Raw genomic sequence first — 16,722 nt, 5'->3', positions numbered from 1 at the left:
CTCAGGCCCATTTTCTAACAGGTGGGTTTAATCTGAGTCTAAAGGGAAGATATATGCATATATACGTAGATATATTTTTTGATATGTGGAGTCGCGTAGCCAAGGGTGCTTCAAATTCACTACATATTCGAGGATGACCTTGAACTTTGGGGCCCCCTGCCACCTCCTGAGTGTTAGGATTTTATACATTTACCACCATACTCCATTTTTGTGTTACTGAGGAAGAAACCCAAGGCTGAATACATATTACACAAGGAGTCTACCAACTGAACTACATCACCAACCCAAGAATATATTCAAATAATATGTGTCTGTCTATTTAAACAAACCATATCCCCTTTGCTGTGTTTATTTAGTACCTACTAAATGCTGGGGCTGGGGTCAGGTTTTTTGTTTTTTGTTTTTTTTAAGCATATATTTATCCTAAAAGGAAGGAATGGGTAGAGTCCTCATGTCTATTTGCTGGCCTGTTTTGATTGACCATGAAAGTGGTGGGAATTATTTGCATTAGGAAGCAGAGTCACTTAGATCTTAAAAGTTTCAACTCCAGTGTCCAGTCACCTGACCTACCTAGTGTGGTCCTGATTTCACACAGAATGTCTGGGAGTCTGGAAGGTACTCTGGGTAATGGCCCATTCAAAGTGATGATGTAACATCTAGTGTATCTCATTTCTAATTGGTTGTCATCTTGAAGATCATAAGGATTCGGATATTCCTGAGTCTGTGTGGATGGTTCCTGGATTTAAACCTTTGGTAGGCTCCTGATGTTGCCTGCTTTATCCTGCAGGTCACTTCATGTGCTCGTGTGCAACGCGGGGACTTTTGCTCTGCCCTGGAGCCTCACTAAGGATGGACTGGAGACTACTTTCCAGGTGAACCACCTGGGCCACTTCTACCTTGTCCAACTCCTGCAGGATGTTTTGTGTCGCTCCTCCCCTGCCCGTGTTGTTGTGGTCTCCTCTGAGTCCCATAGGTGGGTATGAATTTGATCTGAGATTTTCTACCTGTCTCCTTGTCTGCATCACCTGAAATTCCCTCCAAGGTGCTGTCTGAATATAAATTTTGATTTGGCACTGGAGAGATGGCTCAGTTAGGAGTGCTTGCTGTTTTGCAGAGGACCCCAATTGGTTCCCAGCACCCATATAGGGTGGCTCACAACTGCCTGCAGCTTCAGGTCCAGGGGATCTGATGCCCTCCTCTGGCCTCCGTGGGCACCCATAACCACATTAATACACATGGAACACACACATGCATATAAATAGATGAAAGTCAATCTTTACAAAAATATTAATTTTGACTTGCTATACTCTGAAAAAACATGAATGTGTACAACCCAGCCTCATTATTTTTCTGGATCCTTCTGCATATGCGATTAAGGGGATTGTTTGGGTGGGGGTGCTGTCTAGAGCAATATACAGTGATTTTACAATTATACCTCAAGCTCCCCATTGATTTCGTTCAGAGATGGAATAATAATTGATTAAATCTGAAAGGCTCGACCTTTATTGATTTGTAATTCAACAACTTCAACATCTCACCGAGAGGAATGCACAGTTATTCTAGCAGGAGAAACAATGCAATTAAAGACCTCGAGATGAAATCCAATTGTTTTATAATGAGAAATTAGGGAATTCAATGCAGACATTAGCCAAGATAATTGTTGAAAGAGAAGTACTGTATTTAGAACATATTAGAAATCTGGCCATGCCTCTTTTGGTTAAAATTTCAATTTAAACATCAGATGGTGCCTCTTTCTGATTACCATTAAGCTATTCAATTGACTAAAAAGACGTCTGAAAATTTCATCGGATTTTCAACATGCTCGTTTCTGTGGGTGGATGATCAGCTATCTTTCTAAGAGATGGGTTGAGAAAAGAAACAGGGTTTTCTGGGCTGTCGAGGCAAGATTTACTGCTTGTTAGATTTCTCTTTTCTATTTTTCTTGGTGTTATGGGTAGAGGAAAGCTCCTTAGCACAGTACCTAAAAAAATAAATAAATAAATAAAATAAAAAATAATGTGCCAAGGACTATTTTCTTACCCTTCTTCTCCATCTTAAGTCCCGAAATGTTTTAGTGACCCAGAATGAAGCTTATTTTTTTTAATCATACTTCCACAAAATGTAACCCCTGGGACTTTGAAGAGAGAGACCAGCCAAGGGTTAGCCTGAACCCTTTATCACTCCCAAACACAGGGGCTTACGGTATAAGTGACACAGCACAGACAGATTTACTCTGGCCGTTTTAAATTTATGATGGCTGAAATGAAAGAAAACACTGGTAATAATCCTCCCCTGTGCGAAGAGACACGGAGCATCTAGTAATTAGGTAGTAACAAAATCTGGCCAGCCTTATCTTTGCAAATCACACCAGGTTTGTGAGAGAAAAGAGAAGAGACCCCATCTAAGGAGGCTACTGTGAGGGTAGACCAGAGAAAGAGCCATGGAAATAAATCTGCCAGCCCCAATCGCCTGCCAGATGTGGAGGGCACCACGGGATATGTTTAAATGAGCTGGTATTTAATGGATGTGATGGCGAGATGTCAGCTGCTGGTGTCTCTCTGTAAAGCTGTGTCTGGGATGCCGTTTCCTGGGCTGCCTTTGTTCTCTCCTTAACTACAGTGTAATTTCTGCCTACCTGGGAGACCTGAATCCTAATTTCAGTTAAAAAGATTAATTTGGAAAGAAAGACCTTGCCCTCCAGAATGAGAGCCACTGACATTTATGGGCAAGGCCTAATTGAAGTGTGTGCTCAGGCCCACACCCGTGTGTTGAGTGACTCTGGCCATCCACTTTTATACATTGTTAAAGAACATTTTTGCAAAATATTAATTCCCGCAGGCTGGGTTGTTGATTGTCCTTTTGTTACACTCTTGAGTTCCAGAAGGCAAGTGTGGCTGCTGGGCACACACATAGAACTTTTTCGCTACTGGAGGACCCAGAGCCTAAACCAAGCTGTAAAATGCAAGTGTTGATATGTAATTACCTCCATAAACCTCGGTGGAATCTCTTCGCTGGAGTCAAGACCCCCTGTTAGGGGAAAAATAAAGCCCTATGTTTGCAGAAAATATTACACTAGACTGCCCTCGGGCAAAATATTTATTAGACACCCTGTGTCTTCACTGTGTTTTAGTTACTTATCTGGAGTCTCAGCAAGTGAATTGAGTTTCAGCCTGTCTGAAATAGATCATAATGAAATGGGAAGTTGACTTCCTCCCTGTGAAAATTTCTCAGATAACAATTAAAATAGTGTGAAGAGAGCAGAGGCTGCACAGTTCTGCACAGATGCAGCTGCAGGAATGACAGACGGATGGACACAGAGTCACAGATACAGGGTCACACACATGCATTTGGACTCACAGTTACAGACACAGGGTCACACACACCCACAGACTCACATACAGAGGCTCATACACACAAAACCACACAGCCACATAACCACATAGTCCCAGTCATATACATATAATCACATGTTATCACACACACAACCACACAGTCACATAACCACACAGTCACAATCATATACATATAATCACACATATGTCATCACACACACAGCCATGAATAGTCACAAATCACAGTCTCACACACACAATCACATTCAGCCATATGTACAATCACATAGTCATACATACATCCATATTTATGCATACCACCATACTGTCACATACATGTAATCACACAGCTGTAGCCACACACACAACCATACTGTCATAACCACAGTCACACAGCCACACACACATACAACCACACCTTCACACAACCTTATAGTTACACACAGTCACCCACATGTAGTCACACATACAAGCACACAGTCACATACAACCACAATGTCATACAACCACACAATCACACACATGTAATCACATACATGTAGTCACACACAACTACATAGTAACACCCAAAACCATACAGTCACACGTAGATAATTGTACACATGTAGTCATACACATATGATCACACACATGTAGTGACTCACACACCACAGCCACACACATAATCAGCCACAAACACGCAATCACACCCACACCCACAATTTCACACAGTCTCATACATACATTCAAACACATGCAATCACATAAGCACACATAGTTACACATACAACCGCTTATTCACAGACAGTCACACATAATGAGACCCAGTCACACAGTCATACACATATAACACATACAATCACACAGCCATACACACAGTCCCACGCATACAGTTACATACACGTGGTATTTTTCATGCAGGTTCATTTCTACTCCTTAACTGTGTTGATTTTTAACTACACAGAGTCCATCCTGAGAGCAGAGCAGGCAGTCTTGCCGAATTGTCCTTTTGCCTCCTGAACAGAGATGAAACGGCCATTTTCCTGGATCCTCACTTCTGTGTGGAGGCATCAGGAGGGCTCCCACACTTCCAGCTTCCTTGAGAACTGGTGATCTCACCTAGTCAGGCCCTCAGGAGCGTGGAGTTCTGTTCAGGAGACCTCAAGGGGAAGGAAATCGGGGCTCCTGATATGGGGGGAGGAGCTCTTGGCAGAGGGAGATCAGAGGCCCAGCCAACGTGTCTCCGTTCTAAACAGTCTTGTAGTCTTTTCCATTTAATTTCCCATTGTGGCAGCTTTGGTCTTGTTTCTAGAGAAGATTCTAGGAAGGAGTCACTTTCCTGCTCTCAGAGGTTTAACTAAGGGTTGGGTATAGCTCAGTGGTAGAGTGCTTACCCTAGTCTACCATAAGGCCCTCAATCCCATCTCTAGCACTGCAGAAATAATAAACAAAATGAAGTTTAATCTACTCAGTGTCCCCCAGTCATGAGACAAGGGAATGTCTTTTCACACCAGAAGACACTGATGCCGATATATAATAGAACTTTGAGGGTGTGAGCCTCGTGGTCCATATGGCCTTTTGAGTGAGACTTAGAGCTAGGCCTTTTATAATTAGGGATGCTTACCTCTTAGTTCTGAACGGTAGCCCGTGATCAGCCTTCTGTTCTCAAATCCTGGATTACTTTCCCACTGTGATCCCCACCCTTTACCAGGCAACCTATAGGAGCCTCACTACCTGCTTGCCAAGAATTCTCCACCAGCATTAGAACCAGGGAGGCAAATGACTAGCAGCCAGGATGGTAATGGCAGGGCCAGTGCACAGGTGAGATGAAGATGCAGCCGCCAGCCTTGTTCCTAATCTTGGGGGAGCAGTAGTTGTCACCCAACACTGGCAGTGACTTTGTAGAATGGGTCCTGTGGAGTGGATGCTGCATTACTATGGAGACATGTATCTCAGTCTCTTTGGGAGGCTCATCTCAGTCTGAGTCCTTACCACAAAACCATTGTGACCAGCTAGAAGAGCTTCCTGGAAGAGGTGTTCCCGAGCTGGGTTCAGCTGCCTCCTTATGGTACAGATATTGTTCCAGGAGCAGTTAGAGGAAGAAGCATTGAAGGGAGCCGTGAAGGGTGTAATATTTATTCCACACCTTTCAAACACTGTGTTGTCTTTTTGGTGCCCTTTTCTACCCTTAGTAGCAAGGTTTCCAAGTCACGGCTCATACCTCAGCTCTTTGGGTTTGTAACCCAGTAGCACTTTTTATGACAGCTTTTCAGTAACACCTCATTACCATGTTGAAATCAAGTTCAGAAATAATATAACTCCCCTGAACAAACCTATTTTTTAGTTCGGAATGATGGCTTGTCTAATGTAAAGAAAACAAATGGGAAACAAAATAGTGTGTGTTCCAGTGCGGAACTCCTTGGGCAGACTACAGGGAAGATAACAAGATATGTGTGTCTGTGCATAAATCACCTCAGGTGGGACCCTCACAAAACCAGACTGTCAACAGGTAGGCACTGCTGCAGACTCCAGCGCCACCCACATTGAATCAAACCTCATTCCAAAACCCCAGGACGTCTGAGCATGCACTCATCCGTTATTTACATAGTTGCTGCACGGGACTGGATGCTCAGTCGTTAAGACTGTGCACATACATAAACACAAGCTGGAGGCTCAGAGAATTCCACCCACCCAGGCTTTGTATCTGTGTGGATGTCTGGTGGGGCCATCTTCAGTCTGCCTTGTAGGACGTCTGCCTGCCCCAGCTCCCACCCACAGTCATTACTTCTATCAAACAAAGTCCCCATGAACATTCAGACGTCCTGCTAAGTTCCTCCACCTTTGGCAATAAAGCTGGAAGTCTGGGGTCTTCCTGTGGTCTGGGGACTTGAGAACAAGCCTCCACTAGTTAGTTGCAAGGTCTCGCTGCTGTAGCTGTTATGACATTTCTGGCCATCAGCTTTGTTGATGACCTCAGAGCAACCTAGAATTGGATGTCACTGACCGAGCCCTGGGCAAGGGGCATTTAATTTCTATTAAGACATGACTTTCACCTGCCCCTATGAGTCTTTTTTTGGTTTTAGCCCATCCTGACCTGCTCCTTCAAAGGAACAAGATTGTTCCATGATTTTCTTTTTACCATTTACTCTCTGTTTTCCTCAGCTGTTTTCTGGAATATTCCTCTCCTGCTTCCTTACTATACAATGCCCAAAGTTAATTTAAGGAAGCCAGTTATGATGTGTCCTTAAACAAAAATGAGACCATCTAGAACATTCCTTCTGGTTGTTACTTGGGATTAATTTTTTTTAAAGGACCGTTTACTTCTTTGTTATTTTTTGACACAGAAAAGAAAGGAAGAAAGGAAACAAACAGCTGGTGTTTAACGACTCTGTCAGACCCAATTATAAAACATCAACTAGTTACTTTGATTTGTGTACATCCATGCCATGGGCGTACTTAAAAACAGTAGACTCTGCCAGGATACATCTATGGCTTTGCTTACATTTATCTTTTAAATGTAGAAGACTATTGATGGCCCCTCACCAAGGTTATAACCCTTTTATAATCATTAATTTTTAATCTGGAAAAGTCTTGGAGGCAAGACAGCTCATCTGTATTTACGTGGATGCTCAAATGAAAATATACAGGACACAAGCATTTGACTAAAATAATCCAGGAAGACCCTGCCAGGGGTTAGGAATGTGATCTTCCTGTTTCCAAAAGCAGCAGCCTTTTATTTAAGATGTGTTTCCATTTAATTAGTCTTGAACTTCCTGCTGAAGATTTTGAAGAATGCACATATACACTCACTCCTGTTTTTTTTTTCAATTTTTTATTTTATGTGTATGAGTGTAAATCCTGCATGTATGTAAGTATACTCGTGTCATGCAATGGCTATGGAGGTCAGAAGAAGACATCAGATCCCCTGGAACTAGAGCTACAGACTGTTGTTAGCTGCCATGAAGGTGCTGGGAATCGAACCCGGGTCCTCTGTAAGAGCAGCCAGTGCTCTTAACAGCTGAGCTATATCCCCAGCCCCTTTCTGTTTGTTTATTCAGATACGGCTTTACAGTGTAGCTTAGGCTAGCCTGGAACTCACTATACATCCCAGGCTGACCCCCAAACTTGGGGTGATTTTCTCCAGAGCTTCTTGAGTGCTAGGATTATAAACTTAAAGAATATATTTGTGGCAGGATGCATTAGGTTAGTTTAGCCTGCTACACTACTCTTTGGATCAAATTGCTTGGCAGCATTAAGTGACCATCTTCTGTTTTCAAGGGACACACAGTTTTGAAGTATGCTAGATTGAGTCTTCAGTCTCCTCACTGTTTTTCAGATTTTCAATCAAAATAAAAAGTTCTGTGAGACCTCAGAACTTGGGTCACTAGTCACAGCTCCTCATTTTCAGATTCACAGATATTAATGATTCCTCTGGGAAACTCGACCTCAGCCGCCTGTCTCCATCCCAGAGTGACTACTGGGCCATGCTTGCATACAACAGATCCAAGCTCTGCAACATCCTCTTCTCCAACGAGCTGCACCGTCGCCTCTCCCCGCGTGGGGTCACGTCGAATGCAGTGCACCCCGGAAACATGATGTATTCATCCCTCCATCGCAACTCATGGATATACACGCTGCTCTTCACCCTGGCCAGACCATTTACCAAGTCCATGGTGAGTGGACGACGTTTGGTGCCACAGATACCACTAGTCAGCTTCACAGAGGGTCTGGGCTTTGCGTCTTCTTGCAGGCTCGATGTTGGATGTGATGAGCCTAGCATGTTATCAAACAGCATCCGTTCCAACACATTCATGTTGATTTTAGATTGAGTCTGTTGCTCTGCCGAAGTCCTATGTGAAGGACACCTGACAGTCGGAGGGAAACAGTGGCGTGTTTCCTCTTGTGATTTCTTTCTTGATTCAGAAGCTTCTAAAGTCTATATTGAGGAAAACAGCACTTGAAATGTGTGTTTGGTGTTAGATGAAAATGTGGATTAGGGACTGTGGGATTGTTAGCAGGTATGGTTCCGTGTTGACTGAGAGTCTGTATTGGATGTTCTAGAATCTTCGTCTAATGGAAAGTTGAATATAGCTCTTTCCTGGAGAAGCCTTTGTGGCTAGAATGTGGTTTATTCTTTACATCCCTGAAAGTGACTGTTTTGGATAAAGCACGCTGCTGTGGTTAGAGTTGGAAGTGATCATGAATGTGAATTTGAAGGTTTTACATTGTCACTGGTTGTTTATCAATGGTGTGTAAAAACCCCTCCCATGAATTCATTTACTACCCGGGCAACACGGTGGAGGAATGTATACATTGCAAGGTGTCTTTCATTGAATGCTTGTCTAAACCGCAGACTTTGAAAAAAAGTGTCCTTTTTCAGAGCCAGAGAGATGACTCAGTGGGTAAAGTGCTTGAGGTTCAAACATTAGGAACTGGGTTTGGGCCAGATGTGGTGCATACCTTTATTCCCAACACTCAGGAGTCTGAGCTAGGTGGATCTCTGTGAGACCAAGTCCAGCTTGGTCTACATAGCAAGTTCCAGGACAACTGGGGCTACAGGGAGACACTGTCTCAAAAAAACAAAACAAAATTAACAAAAAACTGGGTTCAGATCCCTAATATGTACACACATAAAAACTGGACATGGCTGTGTGCCTCTGTGACCCCAGTGTTAGTGTCAGAGATAGGGAGATCTCGGGCTGAAGGTCCAGCTTCAGTGACAGAGCTGGTCTCAAACTGTAAGGCCAAAGTGATAGAGAAAGAACCAAACACCCACCTCTGACCTATACCCTTGCACACACAGGCATGTGCACTCCCACACATGTGCATCCACATGCATGTACCACAATACACTAAATAAATATATACATAGAGAAAAATGTGTTCTTTTAAATGGATACAACTGTTCCAGTTACATTTACATCATAAATTAACTTTTTCCCCCACACACTTGGGCCTTTGGATGTCACAAGACATATCCTCCTGGCAAAGGGAGGAAATGGCTTCCTGGGACAGTAGACTACCTGTCTTCCTGAGGATTGATGGGAATGGGCGTAGCACCCGACGTCATGACGTAGGATCTGTGTCGTGATCTTCATCTGGCCATTGGCCATGTGTAGATATTGACATCGACAGCACAACTGAAGAAATAAATTTTGTATTTGCTTTTATTTCAGGCAATTGAAATAGCCTTGTGTGCCTAGTGGCGGCCACATTGGAGAGCTCGGTCCATAACACATCACGCACCGTACCTGTGCTTAGTCTTTTGTGCAGTATTACTAGTTCTTGCTGTGAGTCATGCCTGACTCCTGAATGTTCTCTGTACTGGAGTTGGTGGGCACAGCAAGGATCATGTGCTAAAAATTAGAGTAAATCAAATGATTTTATTTGCAATCACGCTAATGATTATAATTATGATAAATTGGGGGTCTGGTGGTAGGTGTAGGAGGAGGTTGAGGGCTCTGTCCCTGTCCTTCAAAGCCCAGAAATGAGATTACTGGCAAGGCAAGAAGACTGTCTGCAGGGTGAGAACCTGGTGTGGTGGCCTCAGACCTCTACATCTGGTCCCCAGGGAAGTCATAGTAGTTGGGCCACGTTCCTATCTGTGAGTGACTGGGAAACAGCACATTTGTTATCCCACAAACCTACTTTTGTTTTGTTGACTTCCTTATTTGTTGTGGTTGTTGTTCTTCAGACAGTATTTCATGGTGTAGCTCTGGCTGGCCTGGTACTCGTTGTGTGGCTCTGTCTGGACTCGACCTCATGGCAGTTCCTCCTGCCTCAAAGATTGGAAAGATGATGGACCACGTAACCATGTGTAGGCCCTCTGTACTGATGTTGGGGCATCTACACAGTATCATGTAGGTTCTCTGTATTAATATTAGGGGATCCACATGGTATCCAGTGTAGGCTCTCTGAATTGATGTTGGGGCATCCACATGGTATCACGTGTAGGTTCTCTGTATTGATCTTGGGGGATCCACATGGTATCCTGTGTAGGCTCTCTGAATTGATGTTGGGGCATCCACATGGTATCACGTGTAGATTCTCTGTATTGATGCTCAAGCATCCAGAAGGTTGGCAGTGCTTTGGCATTGAGTTTCCTTACTACTGAGTTCCCAGAGAGGCACTTACTTACCTCCCAGCCAGTCAGTGCCCTGCTGTCAGCAATTAGGCCTCTGCTCAGAAGCTGAGGGATTATGGTACTGGGTTCAGTCAGTGTCCCCAGCAGGACAGGGTAGTTTGATGGCAAAGGTCACCCTCCCATGCCATCCTCTGTTGCTTCCACCTCCATGTTTCTTTGACAACGGGCACACTTCTGCCATTTGCATGGAGATTATTTTGAGACACAAACCATGTAGCTGTATCCCATCCCAGGTACAATGTGGATTGTTACATGCCAGTCAGACAGCTGAGCAGAAATGTCCCTCCCATGAAGAGATGGCCAGGACTCTCCCAAGCCCCTCCTCCATCTCCCCTTACTGGAAACACTTTCCTCTTGTCTTGGATATGTCTGGTATTTTCCCGCCATTGCATGAGGCCCAGGGATGAAGAAATAGCACCCAGCCCTGAGCTTGGAAGCTCAGCTGTCCCTCTCCAGATCAGCCAGTTCTCATAAGCATTAAACAGCAGTATTCTAATATCAGCGTCCTTTCTTTATTTGCTGTGACTTGCTGTGACTATGGTGATTTTAGTTACAGTAATTAGGTCACCCTTCATGGAGTCAGGCTATTTTAAGTGCCTCTTTAAGGAATATTGTCGCAGAACAGTAATTTTACAATTGCATGTTCTTGTGCAACTTTATTAAATGTAATCTGTCTTTTAAATGTTGCCCTTTTACAGCTATACATTTCTAATTGTTGCTGTAAATGCATTATCACTTTGAAATTAATTAATTTTTGCATTTGGGCCACCCGCAGTATAATAATCACTAATGAGAAACTCACGGGGATCAATTTTCAGCACAGCGACCCCTACTGGCAAGGCCGCATCTCTTCAGCACTCTCTCCCTATAGGGCCACAGGGCATGTGGGGTGGGCTGTGGGGAAGTGGCAAGGATTCCTCCTCCCTCCAGTTTATAATAAGTTAAAAAATAGTGCATAAAATAGAAGGAAGTATGGTTATTCTGAATGTTGTTAAAAACCAAGACACAGAACTCTTTCAACAGCTGGCCCCGAAACACGTTCAAGGAAACCCAGGTTTTCTAACAGTGTTCACGTAATGATGGGCCTTGTGTGCTGACATCCCAGTCTCTTAAGTTACATTTTACATGTGTGTCAATATGTATTATATGTTAGCATATGTAATGTAGTTACACATACACATTAATCCATGGCATCTCAACTCACAAAACCGGACCTAGGGTGTTATTAGTGACCTAACAGACTTTCTGGGGTGATTTTGACTTTTCTGTGGGGGATTGGGACTCCTCACCACACCCCAGCTAAGGTGTGCTTCGGTGATCCCCCCAGGTGCCATGATGCCTCTGGTGTCAGCCTTTGTGCTTTCATGCATCTTTCACCATCTTTCTGGGGATCAGAATGACCTTTTTCTTGACCTCAAAAAGCCACAGCGTGCTTACCCAGCCTGTTCAAGAAAACATCATTCTGGCCTCCAGAAGCGTGGCCAGCTCCTCCTGTTCCATTTCCTTTGTCAAACACACCATAGTGCCCCTGCCATGTGTATCTGATTGTGTTGTTAAGTTTTCTTTTTAAGATGTTTGACAGCACCTTCATGAACCCCTCCCCGTTTCATTTTTCCACATTAGTTTTAAGCTCTGGTAAACAACCTCCTTGCCAGAGGTCCCAGGGCCAAGCCAGCCCTCTGTGGATCGGCATGTAAATTTGAACTTGAGCATGGTCACGTGCCGCTTAGGGTGTTTGGAGCAACCAAATATTTGTGTTGGCAGGTAACTGTCGAAAGAATATCATGTGTTAGGGTAGCAAGAGCTTAGCAGATGTTTTAGGGACTGTATTTTCAAATCATTTCACTTAAAAAAAAATTGGCTTAAATTTGTAGAACTTCTGAGAAAGATTGGGTTTCTCTTCCTATGGCCGTGAAAAGCCAGCCATTGTAAAGGAGTCTTAACAGATGTGCAGCTACCCTGCTCATGAACGGGCCTGCGATGCTCATCCCATTGCAGAGTTATAAATTATGGCAAGGAAAAGCATCAGATGGTAGGTATTCTAACCTTCGCAGAGCCAAGCTGGGTAACTCTGCCCTTGAATAACCTGCCGCCCAGTGATTGATATTCATGCAGTTCTAAAACATAATGAAGGACATAATGGATGTGGATTTGTTCTTTAAATTAGTATTTTAGTAAAATACTTCTCCCCGTTTACCCCCTTCAAAGACCTGCATCTGGCTTCACTGTAGGTTCCTTCCAGGACCAACTCATGTTGGAACCATGAATTGGTGTGTCACATACAAGGAGGAAGGTAATGATGGGGCCTTTGTTTCTACCTCTTGGGAGGTGTCTCTGCGCTGGGCAGGGGGTTGCAGATCAGAGTGTGTAAATAAACAAACGGTGAGGCCAGGTTTCACAGGAGAGCTGGGGTCAGAGCCAAAGGCCCCCTGGCCCCTGGCGACGTGCCACAGTAAGGGATTCCCAGGGGCAGTGTGTTTGGCAGGAAGATCTGTATGTAGAGAGCTGTGGACTGATGAAACAGGATATATTCTAGAGCCACACAGCTTGCAGATGGGTCTCCAGGTTCCTCCCCGCCTCTGTCTCTGGTACCTTTTATACTTTATTGAAGAGTCGTGTGTAAGGGACTGGAGAAAGGGCTCAGCAGTTAAAAGCACTTGCTACTCTTCCAGAGAATGTGAGTTTGATTTCTGGCACCCACGTTGGAAGACTCACAGCTACCTGTAACTCAGGCACCAGCACTCACGTGTACACATACCTACACACAGACACATACGTATAATTTAAAATATAAATGCATTACTAAATAAAAGATTCAAGAATGTTCTGCCTACCTCATGAACTGCACTGAGAAATAAAGAATAGTGTCTTGTACAGCATCTAGAACAGTCTAGCTCAGTAGACATCAACTGGTATTACTCTTGCCTTGTAGTGAGAATTTGACACCAGGAATGTTTAGCATTGTCTACGTGGTAGATACACTGTGAAATAATACATTATATTGTAGGGAAGAAGCATTTATTTTGCCTCATAGTTCAGAGGATCTCGGTTTATCACAGCAGGGCTGGGATGGCATGGTGGCAGGCTCCATCCATGGCAGAGGACATGAGGATCAGCTGTAACCAAGAAACAGAACTTGGGCTAGAAGTGGGAATGGGCTATAAGCCTCCAAGCCCTCTCCACAATGACACTTGGCTTCAGCTGGGCTCCTCTTCCCCAAAGTTCTGCAACCTACCAGAACAACACCATAAGCCAGGGATCAACTGTTCACACATTTCACACTCAAACAGCAATACTTGGTGAACATTTATTGTATTTTCGTTATGACCATAGGGATGTATAATTGATAACTAAAAGCTCCATCTTGCTATAGTGTATAATGTGATTTTTTTTAATAATTATTTTTATTTTATGAGTGTTTGCCTGCTTGTATGTAAGTATACCATGTGTGTGCAGTGCCTGTGGAGGACAGAAGAGGGTGTCAGATTCCCTGGAACTGGAGTTTCGGAAGGTTGTTAGATACCATGTATGTTCTGAGAACTGAACCTGGGTCCTCTGCAAGAGCAGCCAGGGCTCTTAACCGCTGAGCCATCTCTCCAGAACCTAATGTGATGTTTTGCTATAAATACATACTATGGAACAATTGTCATGATGAAGGTAATTAACATATCCCTAGCCTCACCTGTTTATTGAGCGTGTGTGTATAGAACATTTAAGATCTAGTTTCTTCTTTCCTTCCACGTATATAGTCACTAACCCTCTTTCCTGTGCTATATAACAGATTTTCAGATCTGACTCCTTTAAACTGGACCCTCTGGCCAGTGTTTCTTCATGCTGTTCTTTTTCTGTGATTCCACCTCTTTTCTGATTGCAGATCTCAGGTGAGATCTTGGAATAACTGTCCTCTGCACTTGGCCCATTCCACAAGGATCACTTCTCTTCCAGTGCATCTTGACGGGTCTTCTCCAGATGCCTCTATTCCTACTGGGGGTCCCCTGTACCTGTCACAGGTCTCCCTCTTCACAGAAACATTGAGCTTATGTGGCCCCATGTGTGTACAAACCTGGTTGACTAGACACATCTCACCAAAAGTGGGGGGTGAGCTGGGCTTTCTTTTTGTTTTTTTGAGACGGAATTTCATGTAGCCCAGGCTAGCCTTGAACTTGCTATGTAGCTGAGTTTGACCTTGAACTTCTGAGCCCCCTGCCTCTACCATCCAAGTGCTGGGATTGCAGATATGCACGATCATGTCAGGTTCGTGCAGTGTTAGGGATCAAACCCAGGTCTTCATGTGTGCCACACATGCGCCCTACCAACTGACCTACTGTGTATTTGGTTGGTCTTTTGTTTCCATTGTCTGTTTTTTCTTTTTAATTTTTTCAAGACAAGGTCTCATGTAGCTCAGGCAGGTTTCAAGTGGCCCACGTAGCTAAGGATGACCTTGGAGTCCTAACCCATCTGCCTCCACCTCCTGAATGCTGGGGTGCCGGTATCAGGTCCATTTTAACCTCTTTCCAGCAGCCTATCTGGCCACCACTTAAAACACATCTTGGCTTTGAGGAGCGATTGGCCCCTTTCTTGTTAAAATCAAAGAGGTAGCTTTATGAGGCTACCAGCCCCACTTAACACATTCTTTGCTGTGTTCTATAACGTTTCAAATGAAACTCGGCCTTTGTTCATGAATGAGCACCCCAGAGGAGAAAAGCAACTGTCTGCCCTTAATATGTGTGACAAATTACTTAACGAACATTTAACTAAGATTTGAAATCCCCCAGTTTTATCTCCTGGCTTCTTTTCTCCCGCGGACCCGCTGGCAGTTCAGCGCACTCTGCCTCTTTGCAACTCTCGTTCTCCTGTTACTTTTTAAGTTGCTGCTGGCTTCTTTGATCCTCTTCCCTTTCAGTTTCCTTCTCTCCAATTTCAGACTTCTTTCCAGTTAATTTCTGGCTTCAGCACAGTTTAGATATTGGAGGCCAGTGTGATTAAACAAATGCCAGAGGTTTGTTGCCCTGTGATTTTTCTGGACTGTTCCTTCCACGACCACTGACTTATGTATAACTTTGCCGGAACACATTGATTTTTTTTTTTTTCTTCCCTGTGAGGTGTAATGTTTTTCTATCATAAATAAAGACGAATCAAACCCAGAGCTCTGCTTCTTTACAGAATGACTCTGTTTGCTCCTGGTCTTGCAGTAAGAGAAAGGAATGTTTTAATAGTGAACTGAGACCAACTTCCACAAGAGTCAGCCTAGGGTTTCCCTCTTTTTATCTGGTGTCATCTAATGGGCCTGTAGAGTTTTCTCTAATTATAGTCTTATGTCTCTGAGCGAGTCGCTTACCTTCTTTGGGCCCCAATTTTGTATCTGTAAGATGAGTCATTTAACCAAGATTAGTTGTCCTGTGGGTTTATAGAATGTTTAACTTGACAGGAAATCAAAAGGCAAGCATCAGAGAAGGTATCATATTCAAAACCAGACACTGACAGGAAAGGCGTACACAAGGTCAGCCTATATTCCCTACGAGCTCTGCACCTTTCTCTCAACATTGGACAAAAAACAAACTTGACACCACTCCATAAAGCAATGACTTTTTCAAGAAATGTAGACAGGACACGTTTATAGATGGAAGATGTCGGATTGGAGGAAAAACTCAGGACCTTGTGGCTATTCTTTGTTGGGAATGGTGAGCTTACCCATGGGGTGACTGGTGTAGGAAACCAGAAGGGGCCATTTCCACTCCTTAATCCTTCTCTGTGTCCCTTTTGGATCCCAGGTTCAGCATCATCTCGGTGAACTGAGTAGTGGGCCAGGTGTGGGTGCAGACCTACCTGGACATACTCTAAATAGGGCGGGGAAGAAGGGAATGGGTAGAGCTCAGGTGGAATCTGGGCTGACCTTGTGTGTAAATGGTTTTTTCAGTCAGTGTCTGGTTTTGAGGAGGATAACCTTGTCTACTTCCAGAAAGGATTCCGGCAGTTGGAGAGCAAATAGGGTCAGTATTAAAGAAGCAGGATTTTTTTCTGAGTCAAATCATATGTGGACCTCAGACAGCTAGTGCAAGATATTCAGACTGTGCCTCTTTTAATCATTCAGTGAACACTACTGAGGGTGGTCTACACACCAGCAACCTGGCTGGGGACAGAATGCTGTCCTCATGAGGCCCATGTGCTGAGGGTGATCAGCATGGGAAGAGGGAGAGGAACTGCTTGGTCTCCTGACTGGGGATGCCTTTTATTAATTTGAATAACTGTTTTGTTAATTTGAATAAC

General features: G+C 43.9%; 1 protein-coding gene across 4 annotated transcripts in view; it reads left to right on the top strand.

Annotated features, from left to right (window-relative positions):
- Wwox (WW domain containing oxidoreductase) overlaps positions 1 to 16,722 on the top strand; it is a 1,076,697-nt gene that overhangs the window by 297,941 nt on the left and 762,034 nt on the right. For all 4 annotated transcript variants that reach the window (XM_008826895.2, XM_029560055.1, XM_029560083.1 and 1 more), the window contains exons 7-8: positions 788 to 973; positions 7,720 to 7,984. In XM_008826895.2, coding sequence (XP_008825117.1) covers positions 788 to 973; positions 7,720 to 7,984 — 451 coding nt within the window. The remainder of the gene's footprint in view (positions 1 to 787; positions 974 to 7,719; positions 7,985 to 16,722) is intronic.

This window comes from Nannospalax galili, unplaced genomic scaffold, assembly GCF_000622305.1.
Source record: "Nannospalax galili isolate Female #2095 unplaced genomic scaffold, S.galili_v1.0 scaffold770, whole genome shotgun sequence".
NCBI classification, from domain to species: domain Eukaryota; kingdom Metazoa; phylum Chordata; class Mammalia; order Rodentia; family Spalacidae; genus Nannospalax; species Nannospalax galili.
This window is presented reverse-complemented; position numbering and strand designations above follow the sequence as displayed.